The 20184-nt window shown below is 34.4% G+C and overlaps 1 protein-coding gene across 1 annotated transcript in view; it reads right to left on the bottom strand.

Annotated features, from left to right (window-relative positions):
* N (neurogenic locus Notch protein) overlaps nucleotides 1-14182 on the bottom strand; it is a 203564-nt gene extending 189382 nt beyond the window's left edge. The window contains exon 1 of the mRNA XM_085946764.1: nucleotides 13841-14182. Within this exon, the coding sequence (XP_085802890.1) occupies nucleotides 13841-13937 (97 nt within the window). The 5' untranslated portion in view covers nucleotides 13938-14182. The remainder of the gene's footprint in view (nucleotides 1-13840) is intronic.
* Between the last annotated feature and the right edge of the window lie 6002 nt (nucleotides 14183-20184).

Raw genomic sequence — 20184 nt, forward strand, 5'->3', positions numbered from 1 at the left:
ATAACTTTCTGGGCTGGTCCATCCACACCTACTAATATTATAATATAGATCAATTATTATTAGATGTCGATCTCGACCGTATCGTTATTTTACATCATATTTCTGTGAACAATATAGCCAACAGATTATAATTTACATAAAATATTAAGCATTTTAATGTTAAACCTATCGAAGAAATAAGACAATAACAGTAAGATGGTTATTAGCTTAAATATGAACTAACAAAAATCAATATAGTATCAGTAAGTAATGTTTACCAAAGATGTCCACCAAATAAACCTATATCACTTTCCAAATTAATAAGTAGGGAATTAAAAACGTTACAGATGACGAGATTAAATTTAATAAATCTAAGATATTATTCAATATCTACATTAAATGTTTCCTTTTGAAAGCATATACAAAACATATGCACGAAAATATTCTGATTTTAAAACCATATCAATGTCATTCATCCGTTTCATTCACAACAGTTCATTCAAATGTTCGCATTTCGATAATCTGGAAAAAACGTGAAAATACATAGTCTAGTCTAGACTCTAGGCCCTAGGGGAAAACCACAGCAATTCCATGTTTCCTCACTTAATTTTTCGCAGTTTGCTTATTTCAAAACACAAAACTACTGATAAACCCCATATAAATGCGATATTTGCTTATATAACTATAACTTATATACAAAACACGTAAAATGTTTGCCGCTTGGTTATCCCAAAAACACAATACAATACTGAAACACTATATTACTTACATAATTCGATGTTTTCTCATTTAAATGCTCATATCTCGGAACGTTTTAAAAGTTAAAAAAATATCACATATCGGTATAAAACCTAAATTATGTATACCAATTCATTATTTTGATAGACAACCATATTTTTATGAAAAAAGTTAATCGCAACAACAAGCAAGTTAGCCACCGCTGCTACATATGCACCTGCATAAATATATCAAAAAATTAAAATGGGGTTTATATGGATTTTGATTCTTATTGCCTCAATTCTAGATACCTACCTACCCAGTACCCGCCCATATTTATTTACAAGAAGGTGCACGTCAGTGAGTACAAGAGGCTTAACAAGCCAAGCAAAAAACTAACTGCTAACGGAATGGTAAAAACAAATGTGCAGGTAGGTAGTTAGTAGAAGCGGAAGGCGTGTACCGTGTAATGCAAGTCATGTATTGTTTAACGATTGTAATTGCAACCAATCTAGATTGCAGTTGTTTGCATGCTAATTGTACAGATAAAGACACAAATACGAATGTACACATAGGATATGATAGTGGGAGAACCCTGAAGATCGGTAGTACACGCGGAAATCATGAATGCAAACATAACGTGACACCAAAACACTAGAATTACACATACATACAGCAAATATATGCGGTATATGTATCTAAACTCTAAGGGTACGCTATTCTGCAAAATATCTGAATAGAAAAACGAGAACTTTCCAGGAAAGGCAGAAGAAAACTGACAAAAATCACCCTTTTTGCAATGTGGGTATAGTTCGGTTTTAAGTACATGCAATATAATATAAGACTAACCAGACACATAGTGAGCAAAAAAACTATGATGGCGTAAGTATACAAATTAAGTACCTAATACAATTTGGAAATTGACCCTTGCAATTAATATACTAAGGTTTATTGTTTTTCAAAATAAGTTTTTGTTTTCAAAATAACTGTCAACGAGCTCGAGTAGACTAGTTTACGACGGACCTTTTATTTTTCATATTATAATTCATTCAGTTACTATAGCAATAATTATTGATATCAACACTGAAAAACAACCGTCTAAATCAGGGGTGGCAAACTTTTCAGATGAAGGGCCAAAATTCATGAATTCAAAATGAGCGGCGGGCCGCATGTAAAATACCATTTTTATATGCAAACTATTTGTTAACAAAAAAAAAAACAATCTAATGAAAGGAATGTAACTGTTTTACGTCTTTTAATATTTATTTAAATTCTGGTGTTAATTTTGTAGTTGAGAAAGGCGTTAAAAGATAAAAACGTGAATCTTTTTCAAAAATATAATATTGCTCGCGGGCCGCGGTTTTCCCGTGCCTGATCTAAATAAATGTAAGTATATTTACCTAACAAATAATATGAATTATTGTATAGTAGAAGACGTGTTTCGCATGAAAAGCAGATATTATCAAGGAAGACTATCATGAAGTCAAGTTACGTCTTATAGATAGTCACATGGTATTTGCTGTAGCAAACCCACAAAAATGCTAATGTGTATTTCTAGTAGGTACTAATTCCCACTTGATAATGTCGTATATACAAACGAAATACGTGTCGTAATAATCACCGCATTGCATCGACTATAATACGCACCCCTATTTGTAAGTATCACAAAATAATGAAAACCCTATCATGAAGATGAAACAGTAATGCAATAAAAAGCAATATACATATTTACTGATAATTTTTCAAGTTAGATTACTGATTTTTCTAAATACGATTTTGACTCAGGGTCTTTGATCCCTGCGATTTCCAATAGAATAATGTTTTGGACAGCGAATATAAATAAGACACCATCGATTATAACACGCATCATGAATAATTCAGAGACAACAATTAGGAAAAAAACCATGCACCTTATAATCGATGCATTACGAATTACGATAATACACATTTATTAAACACAAATCTACTTAATCAATATTGAACAAATTAGTACCGAAACATTGAGAACAACGGTCTTTACGATTCAAAAGACGTTTAGTAATACGAACCAATGATATCGCAGATAAATAAATGTAACTTCTACAAAATCTACAATATAACTATATTATACTGTGTGGGATGTAATAATTTTTCCACATCATAGCCATTATGATGATTATTAAAATGATGTCACTAACCTGACTCAATTGCAATTTGCAATGAATAGTATGCATATTCAACTATGAAACGAAACAAATAGCAAAAAACTAATGATAAAATGCACGAAGTAGAATTAGAATGTCATTTCAGCATGCTTTGTATCGTATATAACGTGTAATAAAAATCAAAATCGCGATACATAACATTCCGGAAGTAGCTTTGAGAAAATTTTCACAATTCCCGCTGCTAAATGAAAATGTATGTATCAGGGAAGCATGAAAGCTTGCAGGTAAAAAACAGATCGCATAATATTATTAATTAACGGACAATGCATGGAGAGTTTAGTTCTGAGAGCAGATTTTTCTTTTTTATTTTATAATACCAATGACGTCATATTTGTCATTGTAACGTCGTTAGTCGTTACAATGTAAGTTGTTGTTGACATTAACTGCAGCATAGGTAGGTTACTGTAAATTGTACTTACTTAGTATCTAATAAAGAAAGATATTGTCAAATAAAAGAATTCCTACTAGTAGGTACTATTCATGGTTCATGCCTCTCTATGCAAACTGAATTTTGACACTAAAAGAACTGTAAACTATATATAGATTATACCTAGATACTTCGAAGTCACAGCTAATTTACAGATCATGCAGATGATAATATATAACTTTACGTACGGTGTGTCTCAAGATATCCTGAAGCATGGCATACCTTGAAGTGTCGATATAACATATCGATTAGTGATTAGTACCTTGCATGCAAATTGCAAACCTAAATATTATTATGACCGATGATAACTTGAATTGAAAACATTGCTGATTTCATATTACAATATCTATATCCACAATGATTGGCACAACCAGTTCAGTGTAGTGTAGAAATTACTCATGATGCGTGAGTTCGTTAAAACGCTTCGAAGCCGATTGCTGAATGGCTCTGATTGATACAGAGCGTGGAGCATTGAACGAAATTATTAAATGAAAGCATTCGCAGATACATTTGAAAAAGCTGTCGACACTGCTGTTATTTGAATATTAAAAACACGTTACGAGATGTGACAGATCGAAAGTCGTGAACTGGAGTGGTGAAAAAGAAATGTACATTGCATTGTAATCTCAAGATTTATGTTAGAAAGGCGCCACGCATGACTTGAAGAGTGCATAGAATAAACACTCTTACGAGATGATTTTGATAAAGTGATAGGTATATATTATTAACAGTCAAGTCAGTCAGCCAAACAGTCGGTTATTCAAAACAAAATCAACGGTCAGAAAGCAGCTGGTATCTTCAGTCAGTCAAATAATAACTACAGGGGATGCGCAATAATAATATTATGATGTATGGCAAATGTCCCTCCGACTTCAGTCGATGTGGCATCAAATTATTGCGGCAAAACTTCATTTCCGAAGATATCTCGCGGTTACGTCAGCGCCCTATCCGCTATCGAAAACCAGGAGCACAGAAATCTGAAGAGAGATCAGTCCCCCTGCGCGACGTTATAGATCAATTCATATGACGAGACCGTTGTAGATATGCCTCGGTGGGTATAATATTATTAATTCAATGGCAGATTTCAGAGAATTCAGAGACAGGTTTTTAATGTGTTCTCGTATGGAACCCCGCTTGAAGATTAAGGGCCGTTGCGATTTCTTAGCGTGCGCGCAGTAGAAGGAAGTGGAAGTAGGTAGGGCGAATGTGCATAATTATTTATGTTTGCCATTGCGAGTTTTGATAAGATCGCGCATATTGTAGCGCCTGTGCGCCCTGCCCTTTTGGGGTTAATTATTATTGTTGTTTAGGACGCCACAGTTAGCGTCCCAAGTGCATCAGTAATAATTATTAAGTGACGAAGTTACAACTCATTTATGGTAAAGTGGTAAGTGAAAACTTAAAATTCGGACATTGTAAGTAAATACTGACTCGAAATATAAACGAAATGAAATTTATGCTATGTGGCGATGAGACTGTCTATAGATAGTATATTTTAGGAAGTATTACAAAAGTTTATGAAGAATAAATAGACTTCACGTTAAATTGATGTGGTTGCTTTAAAAAAATATACGCACCCACCTGCCTGAATCATTGAAGGCATCGAGCAGTACTCGCGGATCACTCCATAAGTCTGCTCCAGCGACGACCACTCCCTCGCACCCTGCCAGATTTCCTCTCCCCCTCGCCCAAACGCTACATCGCGCGCGCGCGGGCGTGGGAACTGACGGACGTTGTTGCGACACGCGGGAACAGATAGAATAAAACGTATACCTCCTGCAACATTATGCGGCCCTACTATCGGGAAAGGCGCATGGTCACACGTCACGGGACTGAGGATATTCTGCGCAAATGACTCTCGCGTGAGCCATTTCTTCCCTGAATGTGTATGCGCGCCTGGTAGCTTTTCCTTCAAAATTCACAAAAGCGCCACTGGCAATGAAGAAGAAAATTTATTGCTGCGCTGCGCTGCGCTTGCTGCTGTCATTTATGCATACGAGCTAATTATTTATCAAAAGTTGTACGTACAATTTGGTAACAGAATGTTTTTTTTACCAATACATATTAATAAAATTATTATCAATATTTCGAGAAACACAAGCATTATTTGGCATTAAAAAAACCAGCTCTCTGAGATTCCCGGTATTTCTAAAATAATTTACAAAAAATAATGTAGGTACAATATGCCACGATATGGACAGATTAATATAAATGCTCCATACCAGTATTTCCCAAAGTGTGGTGAAAACTACGCATAGTGATACGCAAAAAAAAATCAAAGGGTAAAAACAATCGTCTCAAAGGGGTAAGTACGCTAAGATTCAAATTTGGGAAACACAGATAAATTGAAACATCCTATTCCTTGATGAAAACATTATCTCAATACAGATAGATAATGATGTAGAAGCGAAACGTTAATATAGATGTGCGGCAGCTTGGTGTACTAAAATCCCTTCTCGCTCCCCTCTCATTATTTTGACGTTTCTTATTCGCGTGTGCTGGCGCTGTGTCGTTTAGATGTTTTATAATGCAAAACGTTTAAGTAATGGTAGGAAGATTTTAGTCGGCCAATAAAAAGTGCTGACGAAAGAATCGAGGGGATGACAAGATAAATCAGTTGATATTTCAATGTTGCCATATAACTCAATGGAAAAAAATAGCCGGATGTCATTGTATTTTCTATTTCTGTTTGTATCAAGGAAGTGGGGAATGATATTATATTCCTATCCTGGCAATAAACTCACAATACTTCGATAACACGGGCACCGCAGCCAAACCTCAAATTAAACTTTCACATTCTAGTACGGCACCGAGTACACATGGATATATACCTACACAATAAATTATACACATCTTTTCATCAGGGTAAATATGAAGATAAATACTTTATTGTGATTTCGTCAAATTCCGGAATAACCAGTAATCAAATCGACTGTGTTTAGGAAAAAGGGCGTAACCCACACAGAACAAATTTTACAGGAGGCAAAAAACGTTTTTTGAATGATTTTGGTTCAATATTAATAAAAAAAAAGTCACATACATTGGGTGCATGATGATTGATGATTTGGTGTAATATCTTTTCGATCTACTAATAATTAAAGAAGTTATTACAAAAAAATCATTGAAATTGAGGGTAAATGCTTTTTTCCTTAAATTAAAACTTAATTAAAACTCAATTAAAACCTGAATTTAGATAATAGATCGGCATTTGCGGCTTACTTCCTTTTTACAGAACGTGTATTTAGTTGTATACATTGTTAATATCTAATAAAAGCATTTTTTGAAAAATCGAGGGTTACGCCCTTTTTCCTAAACAAGGTCGAAATCATCTTATGTACTTTCTTACAAATCGTTCGCACAACGCAAACAGTAAAGTTGTACAAAATGCAGTTGCACAACAGGCAGTAAAGTTATATCTATTACTTTTAGGATCATGTTAAAAACACAAATAATCATAATCATGCACAAACTTGCGTGATTAAGAATCATTGCAATAGTAGAGTTCCACAATAAATTCATTCACGATGCACTGATTGCACCAACGAAAAAAAAACATTTAAAATGATACATCGATCGGTATTCGTGTTAATCGGGCTAATTTACATTTGCAATGATAAAGAATTAATAAAAAACTTTTATCCGCAATACACTATATTGTATTCCTGGGCGTGTTTCCCCGGTCAAATTATGATGTTGATTTAATTTATGCGATAAGTATTAGAGCTAAGCAGAAAAAAAACATGGAATTGATTTGAGAAAGTAATTTGCGTACGAGGTGGACCGGTTTGACCAATGGCCGGCACATTGACGTACAATTTTGATGCCACATATTAATATTATCGTATAATCTCTCAAAATGACCCAAAGCATCTTATAATCACTACTTGGCACAAAATCAAATTATATCTTTATATTGTGCATATAACATTATCAAAGAATTACCGAAATCACAAATAAACAACTATTATCTAATAATTTACTATAATACCATAGTGGGTTTAGGCCCAAGTTTATGCCGTTTAGTGTATTTAAGTGACAATCGACATAGATACGGCATAACATTATTCGCACCGCGTCGGTTTGAAGTTAAAAAAGGTTAAAAATGAAAAAATCAACGTTTTGTGCAATAGCACCTGTCCCAATTAAGAGTTCCTCCTGATAGAGACGGGAAAATATTGAGAGTGACCAAAAGCTTTAAATACATGGGGGTGCACAACACGGGAACTGGCAAAAATAGCTGGCTCTCCGAACGGGAATGCCTTGACTCTGGAGCAACATTCATTTCGATAAAAACCAAATGCCGCCTGTTCCACAACTGCATTCTGACGGTGCTGCTTTACTGTAGTGAGTAATAGCGCCTTACAACGTTTCAGAGTAACCGTACACCTACCCAGCTTCGAGAACAGATGATTGCAGCAGATACTGGGTGTTATGAATTTAGAAGTAACCCGGAGGTAAGAATTTAGACCGCATCATTTCGAAAGTGAAGAAGAGACGTTGGAGACGATTGCCTCAAAAGAATTTCAACCTGGCCTGCCTGTTCTTCAAACGAAGTGGATTCCAACGCCCACAGAAGGCAGCTAAATACCATTGATATGGTGTATAATACTGCAGAGTTACGAGATACTGGTATGGCCTGGGAAGATGCAAGAAAACTGGCGAGCGACAGATTCTTGGATGCTCCGCGTGGTGTTCATATTATGCTACAACTAAGCACCGTACATGATAAAAGAAGAAGTGGTTGTCCATTATGATATAATTTAAATTAGAACACTGAAGAACCCGCTAATTTCAATAAAAAGTGGATAGTTTACTAAAATTAATAAATGGACATTTAGTCACAATTATTATTGCCGGATTGAGTATGATCGACCACACAAATCATATAACATCATGAGGAATATAGATTGGTGCTTAGGTACAATGACATCATTATACACATTTCAGATAACATCTAGAAAGAATGCAAAAACTTGCAGAAGCAAGTCTGAAAGTTGAATTAAAGATTAAAATGCCTATAAAACATAGTATTTGTATATCTGAGAGTCAATTTACTACTTATAGGTGGAGGAATTTCAGGCGTGATTACCCTGCGATCTAAAGATGCATCAGATCATGCAAAAGTACATCATAATTATTACGAACACTTGAATAAGATATTCAAAGGTGATCTCCAACTACTTAATAATTATCATCGAAGAAATAAAAAGTGTTTAACCAATGTATTTTTCTAGTTCATGAGGGTAAACATGTAGGTACCTACTTAAAATTTCTAAAACTCAGAATAACACAGAGATGCATGGCGAGGACAACGCACGAAAAATAAATAAAATTGAAAAATATCAAACAAAACAGGCGTAATATAACATTGCGTCAAGACCTCGAAGTGGAGATTGACAGGACACATCGGAAGGACAGAAAATCGCGTCACCCACCGGTGGGTACACATTATATACTAAAGGAACTAAATATCGAGCGATGTGTAAGATAATTAAAATTAAATTCAGCAGTGCAGGTAAGTGGTAACGCATGAGTAAGAAGCGGAAAGAGTGGATACAGCGGGGGGAGCTCTTCATCCAGCAGTTGAGAGTATCTGAGATACTGATAATCTATGTCATACTTACTTAGTTGCAAGCTTTGTAATGGGTTATGTTTAAAAACATCACCGTTGGAGAAATAGTAAAAATACCAATCTACCAAAAATGTTGAAGAAAACCTTCTCATATAAAGATAGAGCCTAAACGTATGAAAGTGATAAAAAAGGAACGCAACTAATTTTCACATAACTCTGAAAAAAATTACATCTTTACATCAGATAGTACATGTCATGAAAGTGGTAGTTAATAATGTGGTTGCGGTTTCAGAAATAACACTTGATGATAATTGATAATAATTATTAGTGAGGCAGGATAACCACTGCGTGGGACCGACAACATAAATAATACGTACTCATGCATAGTATTATCCTATAGTTACATATCGGACGAATGATTGTTACAAACCCGTAAAAGACTCAAAATGCGACGTGACAAAGATAATATGCAGTCATTTTGAAATCTGGCGGCTTGTTAAAGATTGAAAAATATCCTAAAAGGAATCGAAAACTTTGTATATAGCTATTATGTTTCTGCGTAATTAATTGTTGATCAAAACAAAGATTCACTGTAACCATATTTTAAGCATGGCACACTACTTAATAAAAGGTATTTTTATCTCTCTCAAAACAAATTGACATGCAACTAATATACTCATTAGCCTCAGTAACAGTTTTTGAGCTACGCTGAAGAATGTTTTCTTCAATATAATATTTAGATAAGTACTTTGTAGTATAATTGATTCAAGTATTATGTATTACAACTGTGGCACAAAATGGAAGGGCTTCTGTGCAATTTTATTGTCGAAGGATAGTAAAACGCATTCAATATTGAACTAGAAACACCTTAACTAAACAAAATGGAAAATACAATCTCTGACACTCTAAGCCCAATCGTAGTGGTTCACAACCAGCAGCATGTGCTTTTGATTGTAGTGCACTAGTTCCAGTAATATAAACCAGTAGATAATGTCGCTTTGAACCAGACGAAACCGGTCCCGATCATTATTAAACTAAGTCGGATTACTTAGTACAACATATAACGTTTTATTTTAATTTATGCAATGCATTTCCACCAAGAATTAACAGTTGACACCGTAAAAGAAATGATAACAAAACATTCTGAATCACATTTTTGTACTAATAATCATTACCAAAGCATTTGAACTATAAATAAACGGAGCCTTATAACGTATATCTGTTATGGCATTTGAAATTATTTAGTAAACGCAGTAAGCATGGTTAAATTTGTTAACTCCACAAATAAAAACATCACTCAGTTGCCATTCAAATTTTCTTAATTCACGTAATATGATGGTCATGATTTATATTTATTGTGATCACTTAGGTACTCTCGTGCAGTTATAAACGTTTTTACACAAATTTTACAGGATTTTTCAACTAAATAATAAAGCCGAAGTGTAGTGTTACTGGCTGATTATCTACTCATCATGACGGATTGTCTTTTTATATATATACTCCCTGCAAATAGGCAAATAAATGACATAGCAGTGGTGTGAAGTTCTCTACAAATGAACTTGCAATGCAAAGGTATTTGCAGCTAACGTAATCAGTGGTCCTTTTTATTCTTCAATTTCATACATTTAGGCTCATATCTCTATAAAAGGAGGTTTTCAACATCTTTGATTAATACAAATAAATGTTATGGATAGTATTGAAAGTGTATGTAAAAATAATGTATATATATATATATATATCTTATGGTTTCAGTTATCGCCGCTATATAATCAGTGTAAGCATGATTTGGGTTACCCATCACTTCTTTGCGCCAACTGTATGCAGACATGTATTAATTATTTCAATCTGAGATTATACAAAAACAGAGCTGCAAATCAAAGTCAGTACATACACAAGTACGTAGTTAAATTGGCACCTGACAATACGTTTTACCTTTCCAGATTACTTAAATATCACGTTTGTACGATAAGAATATACATACCAACTTATAGTAAGTACTCGTACTTACGTGTTATGGGAGGAATCAATGACTCTAAATTTAATAAACAAATGAAACTATTTAATTCGTGATTGACTATTTTATAAATAGGTGTGAAGTTATGAATGTAATAAATACCAATCAAAATGTATTTTGTACATAAATTTATAGGTATTTATTATCAGTTTATAAATCGAATGTGACGTCAGTCTGCCTTACATCTGTGGTGAGGGTCGGAGGTAGGCGGTTAAGATTCGACATAAATAGTACACACTAAACTTTGTCAGTCAGATTTGTTTGTTTTCCTCAAACTAAGAATACTTATTGCAGATGGTGTTGGTTAATTTTTAAAATTCAGTTAAACCCTGCTATACCAAACCATAATAGTTTAGGTGTGTTATGGGCGATCCGGCAAAAATAGTGCACACTTTTTTTAGGCATGCTTATTTGTTTTCATTGAATTAAGCATACATATTATAATGATGGTTAGTTTTTTAAAATTCATTATGCCCTAAGTATCTAACCAAACCATAAAAAATATTCTTCTATCTATAACATATCTAAAATGATGTATAGTTTAATGGTATATTTTTTAGAGAAACGAATATTTTTTTACCATTATCTTCTATGGCTTGGATTAGGCAGGGTTTAAGGGGGATAGGCATGCCAGCAGAGGCACCTAGAGGAAAAATAGGTACAAAGCTTGCAATTTAAGACATTTTTTTGATAATTTACAATTTCAACTGTATTCATTGATAAATATGTATCTGAAAACATTAAACATTTTTTTTAGTCAAAGATAAACTTACAATTGTAAAAAAATGTGAATGTGTTACATATTTATGTCATCCATAACGTTAGTCATTATATTTATGGTCATATTTATTATTAAAATTTAGTTTAAGTTTTCAATTTTTGACCGTGTAGATTTTTGACTAATTCATCGTTTTAATATTTTTTTATATTTATTTAAAAAAACATCGATAAATGCGTATAACTTGAAATCCTTTTTATTTATATCAAATTTTATTTTAGGTGTGGTAAGTATGTATTAATATTGAAGCGAGAGTTCTGGGTTTATTTCCCGGCGAGGACATAATATTTATGGGTTTTTCTCAAAGCCTGGGTGATTGTGATTGTACAAAATTACCAACAACCACCTTGTACAAAAAAACAAGGACATGGTTATTAATAATTCTAAAAAAACTGGATAGGTATTAAGGTAAATACATAATCAAAAATATCTAAGAACATCAATGATAACTGATTCACATTAAGTACTTTCAGAGATTGGAATTGGAAGAGAATCACAAGCTTTTGACACTGAAGATTAAAATGTTGGTGAGACGAATTTTAGATAATCGATAACGACAAGCACACCATCAATATTTTCGTCGATTCTACAATTTTTCAGTTGGTCTCATTGACAACTATTTCTAGCTATAAATCCTTCTTCATAGAAATCAGTCACAAAAAGGTTCCATAGCATTATAATGGATCTTCGACGTAAACCCAATTTGAACCACAATTCAATTTCAATCAACACCATCAAGAATTTCAACTATAGTTTCAACAGCTAAGACGTAAACCCAATTTGAACCACAATTCAATTTCAATTAACACCATCAAGAATTTCAACTATAGTTTCAACAACTAAGACAGGCGGATTACTGACACCAAAAAGATTGATAGAAATATTATGTATCGACAGCGTGAACATAGCAATATACGGACACAGTTATTTTCACGTCATGAAAGAAATTTAATATAATGTGGCATTAAATACGTATTTGGTGGTAGTGTAACAAGATAATGTAAGTATGTGTAGGTATTAATACTTACGTTTTTATGTATTGTACACGTTAGTGCATTGAAATGTTTTCTTTGACTAAAAACATTAACATTACCTACAGTCGCAAAATAGGTAGGATCAAATTAATATAGGTTTAGAATTAAGAGTATGCAGTACATATTATAGCATTATTGTATATTAAATTATTCAATACTTAATATTTTTGGAGGGAAATATTATTTTAATTTCCTACTTAGTTACTGCCACGATGGCCGAGCGGCTAACGCGTCGCCTTATAACGTCGTAGATCCCGGGTTCGAATCCTGGGTCTGGCAAATATACATATTTTTGTTTTTCAATGTGTGTTTGGAGTCAAGAGTATGTACCTAATAGGGTGAGCAAGAGGCTATCATCCATTTCTCGTAAAAACAAAAATCTGTTAATACAACCCTCCACTCCGTGGAGGCCCATAATATAATCTTCTCGGGATCGGACATGGGTCAACAAAAAAGGTACAGTTATAGCAAGTATCTATATCCATCCATAACATAATATTACTTACTATTACTAATTACTATATTATTATGTAGACAGACTGCATCTTACACAACTTCAGCGTATGTATACACAAATAGATGGATAGGTAGGTACTAATAAAATTTAAGGTAGATACGCTAAGTTAGTGTCAACACTGTCAACAAACATAATATTATTATTATTAAATTCGTCAGTTACATAACATAACAAGTATACACATTCATTTAATCGAGTTAATGATAACATAAATTTATTGGATCATTACGAAATGTAGGTACACAATAACCACACACAACAGATTCTCATGGCTAATCTTTTGATTACATTACACACAAACATAAAACTCGTCGAAACGAACGACAAATTCCCACGCTTTCTATAAATGAAGAAACTTTTTGCAAGAAAATAATATAACAATCTGTCCAACATGCGATCGAACAGGAAGTTTTTAAAACAACACTTTCTGCCAGCGTTGAAATCACTGAAACCACGAAAGTTCAACTTGAAGCAACCACCGACTTGTTGCAAGACGAAGTTTACATACCTACTCAAAAGTTTACCATAGAAACGGGTTGAAAGCAAACTGTCAAAAAATTGGTGGAGTATGGAAACAAGTTATTCTGAAGGTACTTACCGGATGCTGAATGCAGTGTCGTCAGGAATACCAGCAAAACCAAGCAATGGAATCGAAACATAATCCCATAATCAGGTATAAATTTTCTAGACCACATTTTGTACTTCGCACACACACATGGGGATATCACACATTTATCCTTTGCTGTAGAAGCACTTTTAAACACTTTATATATTACACTAAGGAATAAGACGCAGAAATAAACACTTCATTTTGGTTTTTTAACACTTTAACTAAACTTTTCAATATGGTAATAATTTGTATCATGTTTCTTTAAGTCACAATGTTTCGGCGTAAACAAGAAGCACCCGCCACATGCGCGCTCGCGTCCCGCTAACATCTGAGGCTTTGTTCATAAAAATAAACTAGTCCATAAAATCAAAATGGCCGCCAATTTATTACTCCGCGCGCTATAAACAAATTGATAATTTACCTTTACCGAGGACGGTAAGTTTTCAGAAACAAACTTTTATCGGTAGATAAAAAATGTTTCTTTAATTTTCAATCACTCAATATTTACTTTTTCATTAAATGGAAAGTTTCCAGACGTGAGAAAATATACTTGGAACTACTTAACTACCATACGTTGAGGAATGTTGATGTCAGTGGCAAAACCACTGACTATAGCCGTTTTCAGAGGTAAGCGCTGACGGCAATGCGAAAAGGATGCATGTATTCAAGAAAGCTCTGTTTCATTCTTTCATTTTTACCATTGGTTTAGTAGTAGAATTTGAATCTTCAACCATTTCTCAACATAAACGCAAAGAAAAATGGGAAAAGTTTAATATAAAATAAAGCCTTTTGAAATATAAATAAAATAATTTTCTTAGATACCGACTTGATTTAAACCTTTTCATAAAAAAATACTTTTCAATTAGGTACCTACAGTCGATAATTTTTTACAACGCCTTCTGTAGCTAGCATATTTGTACATTGTCAACTTTAGAAAATAAACTTTGAAAGATGGCAGCACTTTCCATGGATAAACTTAAAATTTTGCACAACTGAAAAATAAATTAACTAAATAAAATACTTATGACTTTTTAACTATGTACCACGACAATTCAGAATTTTTATAAGATACTTCCTATTGTTTTACGTAACGTTATTTCTACCTGACATCTTCGCTAATCACTGTAAGTTTTAAATGTTTTTTTTAAAATGAACACTGAGCTTTATTCACTTCTACCTGTTTTCTTCGCGCGCCTACTCATTTGAATAGTTATGTTATCGTTATCAAATAAATACTTATATTTATGAGAACATCAAAAAGGATTCAATAAAATAAATTGTAATACCCACTAACATTATAATATTATATTACATGTCATGATACCTACAACACACAAAATATTGTTTTTCTGTCGTGTTTTTTATTCCGCTATAACTAAAAAACTACTTCTTCCTGGTGCTGAAAACCTAGGTATTTCCGTTTTGATTTCCTCCAGCATCTGCCTCCCTCGACACTCAGTGACGTCCCGTGGGGGTAGGCAGATTGAGCGTCGCTTGGGGGCGGCAGTTACTCAAAGGGCGGCAAATCGAGGAGAATCATAAGGTATATTTAGAAAGCTACCTAAACTTAGTAATAACGGAAATATCGTTCCATTAAAAAAATCAGCTCACTGGTTGGAAACAAAATATATATAAGTATTAATTAGATAAGTATGTAGGTACTATACAATTTTCAACAGGACTTTTTTTGTCGGGTTCGCGATGTCTAGTTTACTTCCGTTGTCCTTGGACGTCACGTTCTTCACAGTCACTCGCGAGTTATGGAAGTTGTTAGGTGTATTTTTAAATGTACTTACCTATCTGAAACAGTAGACTCGCAATATTGTCTATTGAAGCAGAGATGGCATTTAAGTTAGATTTAGTAGTATAGGTACATACATATATCTTGTTAGTAATGTATCCATACAACACAATTCTTAGATATTGGAGTCATGAAAGGATGATAAAAAGTACTGTATAAAAAAATGTGGCGGCATTTTGGCACTGCCTATGGGCGGCATTTTGTCTAGGGACGCCACTGTCGACACTAGCCCTCCATCTTGTACAAGGTTGACCAGGATATCGTTTTGCCGCCTTCCCGAACGACAGTTTCTTCGTCATGTGTGACTCGTCCATTCTGTGTACATGGCCCAGCTAATTAAGAGCGGCCCAATTTTATGGACTGTACAATGTGCAATAGGTACAGCTCATAATTATATTCGTCTCCACTCCAACTCAAAGAAAATCAAATGACAAAATGTCATGCACCAGATCTCCGAGTCATACAATAGGTATAACAACTGGTAGGTATTATTAGTATTTTGTAAAAGATAAATTTCCTGTGTCCAATTCATCTTTTAATTTCGATTTCTAGGCTACTCCACTGTTAATAGAGGACCCCTGGTAGGTACACGAAATTTAAATATAATAATTATTGATTTAAAATATCAAACGGTGGTGGGGATGGATTGTTCAACGCTAACTGGTGCCACAGACTTCCGCTCTCACCTCGTCTATTGCTTACCGCGCCTCTTTGCTTCAAACGCGGACTCCCGCACATTTCCGATCACTCCGCGCAAAAGCGCATGCATAAGTGAAACGGAAAATAATTTTCAACAATAGGTGGGACGAAATTTCGCGCTCGTCGCCAATCGGAGAGCGGTAGTCGAGGTGTGCGCACGTCAATTTGTTTTGTGATGGCGTCGGAGGAATATACTCGTATATCGTCTAAAGATGACTAAAAAATGTTACTCATGTACTTACTCGAAAAAGAGAACATGTCAATGAATATATTATTATTACTAATAGAACAATAAACATAACATTAAATGGACGCATGTTGAATTTTTATGACAAATTATATTTCCTTCGGCATTTACACAATCCGCACGTCGCATAGTCACGATCTTTTTAGCCCATGCCTCAGCTGAAGTATAGCCTTAACTGCAGCTATAACCACTGATGGGATGCTCACCTACGAGTCGCTGTCACCTGTCCCATCTACAAATGATTACCCCCGTTTTACTCGCAGCGACAATTATTGCTGAGTATGACACGGGAGGTTCGTCTCGGGAGGCGTTCTATTTCTTACGTTTAAAGGCCTGATCGTCATTAAGTCATAAACCAAAACTGACAAGTCTTGATCAATGGTGACTGACTTTCGCAAATCTATATTCTTATTAATCTGTTCTGCGGTCGGTGGTTTGGTAACTTCGCTGGCGGGCTATATGAGCTTGGTCTTGTCATCCGTCTACCATGTCCATGCGGCAGAGAAATATAAGATGAAAACCACACCTTCTGGGAATGTTCTAAAATGTGTATGGAAAGGAAGTGCTGCTTACTGCCAAAATATTTTTAAATCAGAGCACACCTAATTTGAGTACATATTTGCCGACCTTAATTTTGGGTAACTACTCGTGAGACATCTCCAGTCATCAACAAGCTGAGCTTCACATCTCACATCCAAACTTAGAGTCCTAAATACGCCTTATTGAGACCGTATTGTGGAAGGCGGGTTTGGTGTGATGGAGCCATAAATCGCGGACCGGCGGACATAGATCTTTAAATTTAATACTGATAAGTATCGAAAGACATTAGTATAAATTCCTACTTTCTTTCGATATAACACCCTTAACCATGGACTCCACATCCTGGAGCGGTGTTTGAACGATGTTTGCCAGCCCCCCCCCCACTCATCGCTAAGATTAAGGCCAGTGTGATGTTCTACAGTAGCGTTTCCCAAATGGTATTGGTATTCTGCAGAACCCTATGGTTCCGTCAGGTAAAATTAAAGATATTTTTTGCATTTAAAATAAATTCAGTTGAATTATTAAGTTGTCGGCACTTGGCATCATATGAAGCAATGATCGCGATCCCCTTTTGTGGCAGCCAAGTAACATGCGACCCCTCGCCATATTGGATAATTAGCCATTTTATTATAATCAGGAAACACACTGAAAATAATTATAAAATACGACATATTTTCAAATGTTAATTATATGTGAAGTAAAATAGCGTCATAGGTGATTTTTTTTTAGCAAATTTGTGATATGTGTTTATCTCACTTAGCTAGTCGACCCGCGACGACAGGGCCCTCTGCGCCCGGCCCCTGTCACCCCCTCGTTTGTGGGAGCCATGCTCCTAACTATGTGACAGCGACTTTGTGGAAGTAAGGAAATTAATTGATTAATTTTGCCGAAGACTGGCAAGCGACAGACATTCTTGAAGGCGCCTTGCAGTGTCCATATGATCCGATTAAGGATAGTACATGAACGAAAAAGAATTTATAAAAGGCAAAAGAAGACCGGAAGACGCATTAAATTTGTTGGTTGAAGAATCTGCGTCTATGATGGCGCATGGTCACTTTAACCGCAATGAATAAGACGGAACATTCGCAATGACCGCCATTTAGAAAGACACGAAGAAAAAATAACTTGGTCAATTGTATTGTCAGTTGAATTGTACATTGCCAGGACCTTTATACACTACCACTTACCTAGTATCATTTGTGATATTTAATAACCCTCCAATCCAGTGACGTCCCGGGGTAGGTATTTCATGCGTTGCATATGGACGGTACGTTATACAAGCCAGCGAATGAAGTAACGAATACAAATAGGAATTACAATTTTGAGAGCAGTACCTAACGGTTTTCAATGAAGTAGACGATGCGGTTGCTTCGTTAGAAAGTATCGACATCTTAGTAACCATCATAACTATTGTTGTAGTGTAATGGCAGTTTATCGCATAGGGAAAAAATCATAAGGGTGCCTCCAAACCTGTCCTCCACGTAGGTACCTAAAATCAGTAATGTAAATGGATTTTTTTAAATTGGGCTGTTTAAGATAGGTATCCGGAAATAAATATTATAATAGTTAAGTAGTTAGGTACCTACCTAACGAATATTAAAGTAAATGTGAAAGGGGGTGGCATTTTAAGTCTACTTAAGGGCGGCAGTTTGTCTACAGACGTCACTGCACCCCTCTCATATTGTACAGCACAGAGGCATAAAAGTTTGATCAATATTATGTTTGCGGACGACGTTTAAAACGCACCAGAAAAATAGCTGTGTTCATTTACTATAGGAAGTGTTAATCTTGTTAAATTAATACGCTTATAATATACCCAATATTCACAATTTTACTAACAGTCTGTGACGTGAGATATCCATTTACAAAACATGACGTGCTTTCAAAAACAGCCCATAGGACTAGAAACAGAAAACAGCTTGGCCACTATCAATAAAAAAATATTTGAAATAAAGAAGAAAATACAACTCTCAGGTCTGAACCGACTATTTTTTTTACCACATTTTTATTAGCTCGTATTCTTGTTTGTCCAGTACAAATTTTTTCTTGTTTTTCCAAGATTTGTATTCATTGGACGATTGAAGATTTTTAACTAACTTCCCGACTAGCTAGACATATGAAACTTTTAGAATATATCAGAACACGACGACAATGAATTTTTTAAATAATTTTAGCCATTTTTAAGCAGAATTTAATTCATTTTCAGCTAATTCTGTTTTGTATTGAAAGTTATTATTGCTAGTTGCAAAGGGGGTCCTAGCAATTAAATTATTAATATATACGTGCGTTACTATGGAAATCAATATGAAATGTCAAAATGACATTTCAGTATTCTATATTATTTATTCAGTATTTCTATCAAGTACAAAAAAAAGTATTGTCAAGTTTATAATTATTATGATTCAACAGAAAATTTAAAACATGGTACTTATATAAAAAGTTCTTTTTATCTTGTAATTATTTTATAATTAAACCCGACATCAAATTGTGATAAATTTTGACTGCTGATCAATGCTCATCAAAATAGTAAGAAATAATAATAATATTATGAATCGGCATGCTTGAGCAAACACGAAATTGTCTTGACTCTTGGCTGTGATTTTTTTATAATATTAATTTTAAGTGCTGCATCAAAAGTACACCACACGTTATCCAAGAAGTCGTGCTGATTTTTTATGACCTAGACATAATAATATTATCTAAGGTTACATTTTACATGTCGGTACTTTTAAAATGTGCAATATATAATAAATGTAAATCCATTTTTAATCTACATACAAGATTTTAGTACCCTACATATAGGAGATTTGAAATATTGTGATGATGCCATTAAAATATCGCCAAGATTTTTTCATCTCAACATTGTGACAGTTCAATTTTGCAACTTTATCGTGAAAATTAAATCTCGCGGTTTTTCAGAGTACTGAGTCTCCTGTTTGTTTGATTAATGCAATGAGGCCATAGACAAAGTTTCGCGCCAAAACTTTGTAGAGCTATTTCGTATAATTTGTCAACATCAAAATATTTCTAATTATGATGGAAAAT

Source organism: Rhyacophila brunnea, unplaced genomic scaffold (genome assembly GCF_057557595.1).
Source record: "Rhyacophila brunnea isolate RB1 unplaced genomic scaffold, BYU_Rbru_1.0 scaffold_2, whole genome shotgun sequence".
In the NCBI taxonomy this organism is placed as follows: Eukaryota; Metazoa; Arthropoda; class Insecta; order Trichoptera; family Rhyacophilidae; genus Rhyacophila; species Rhyacophila brunnea.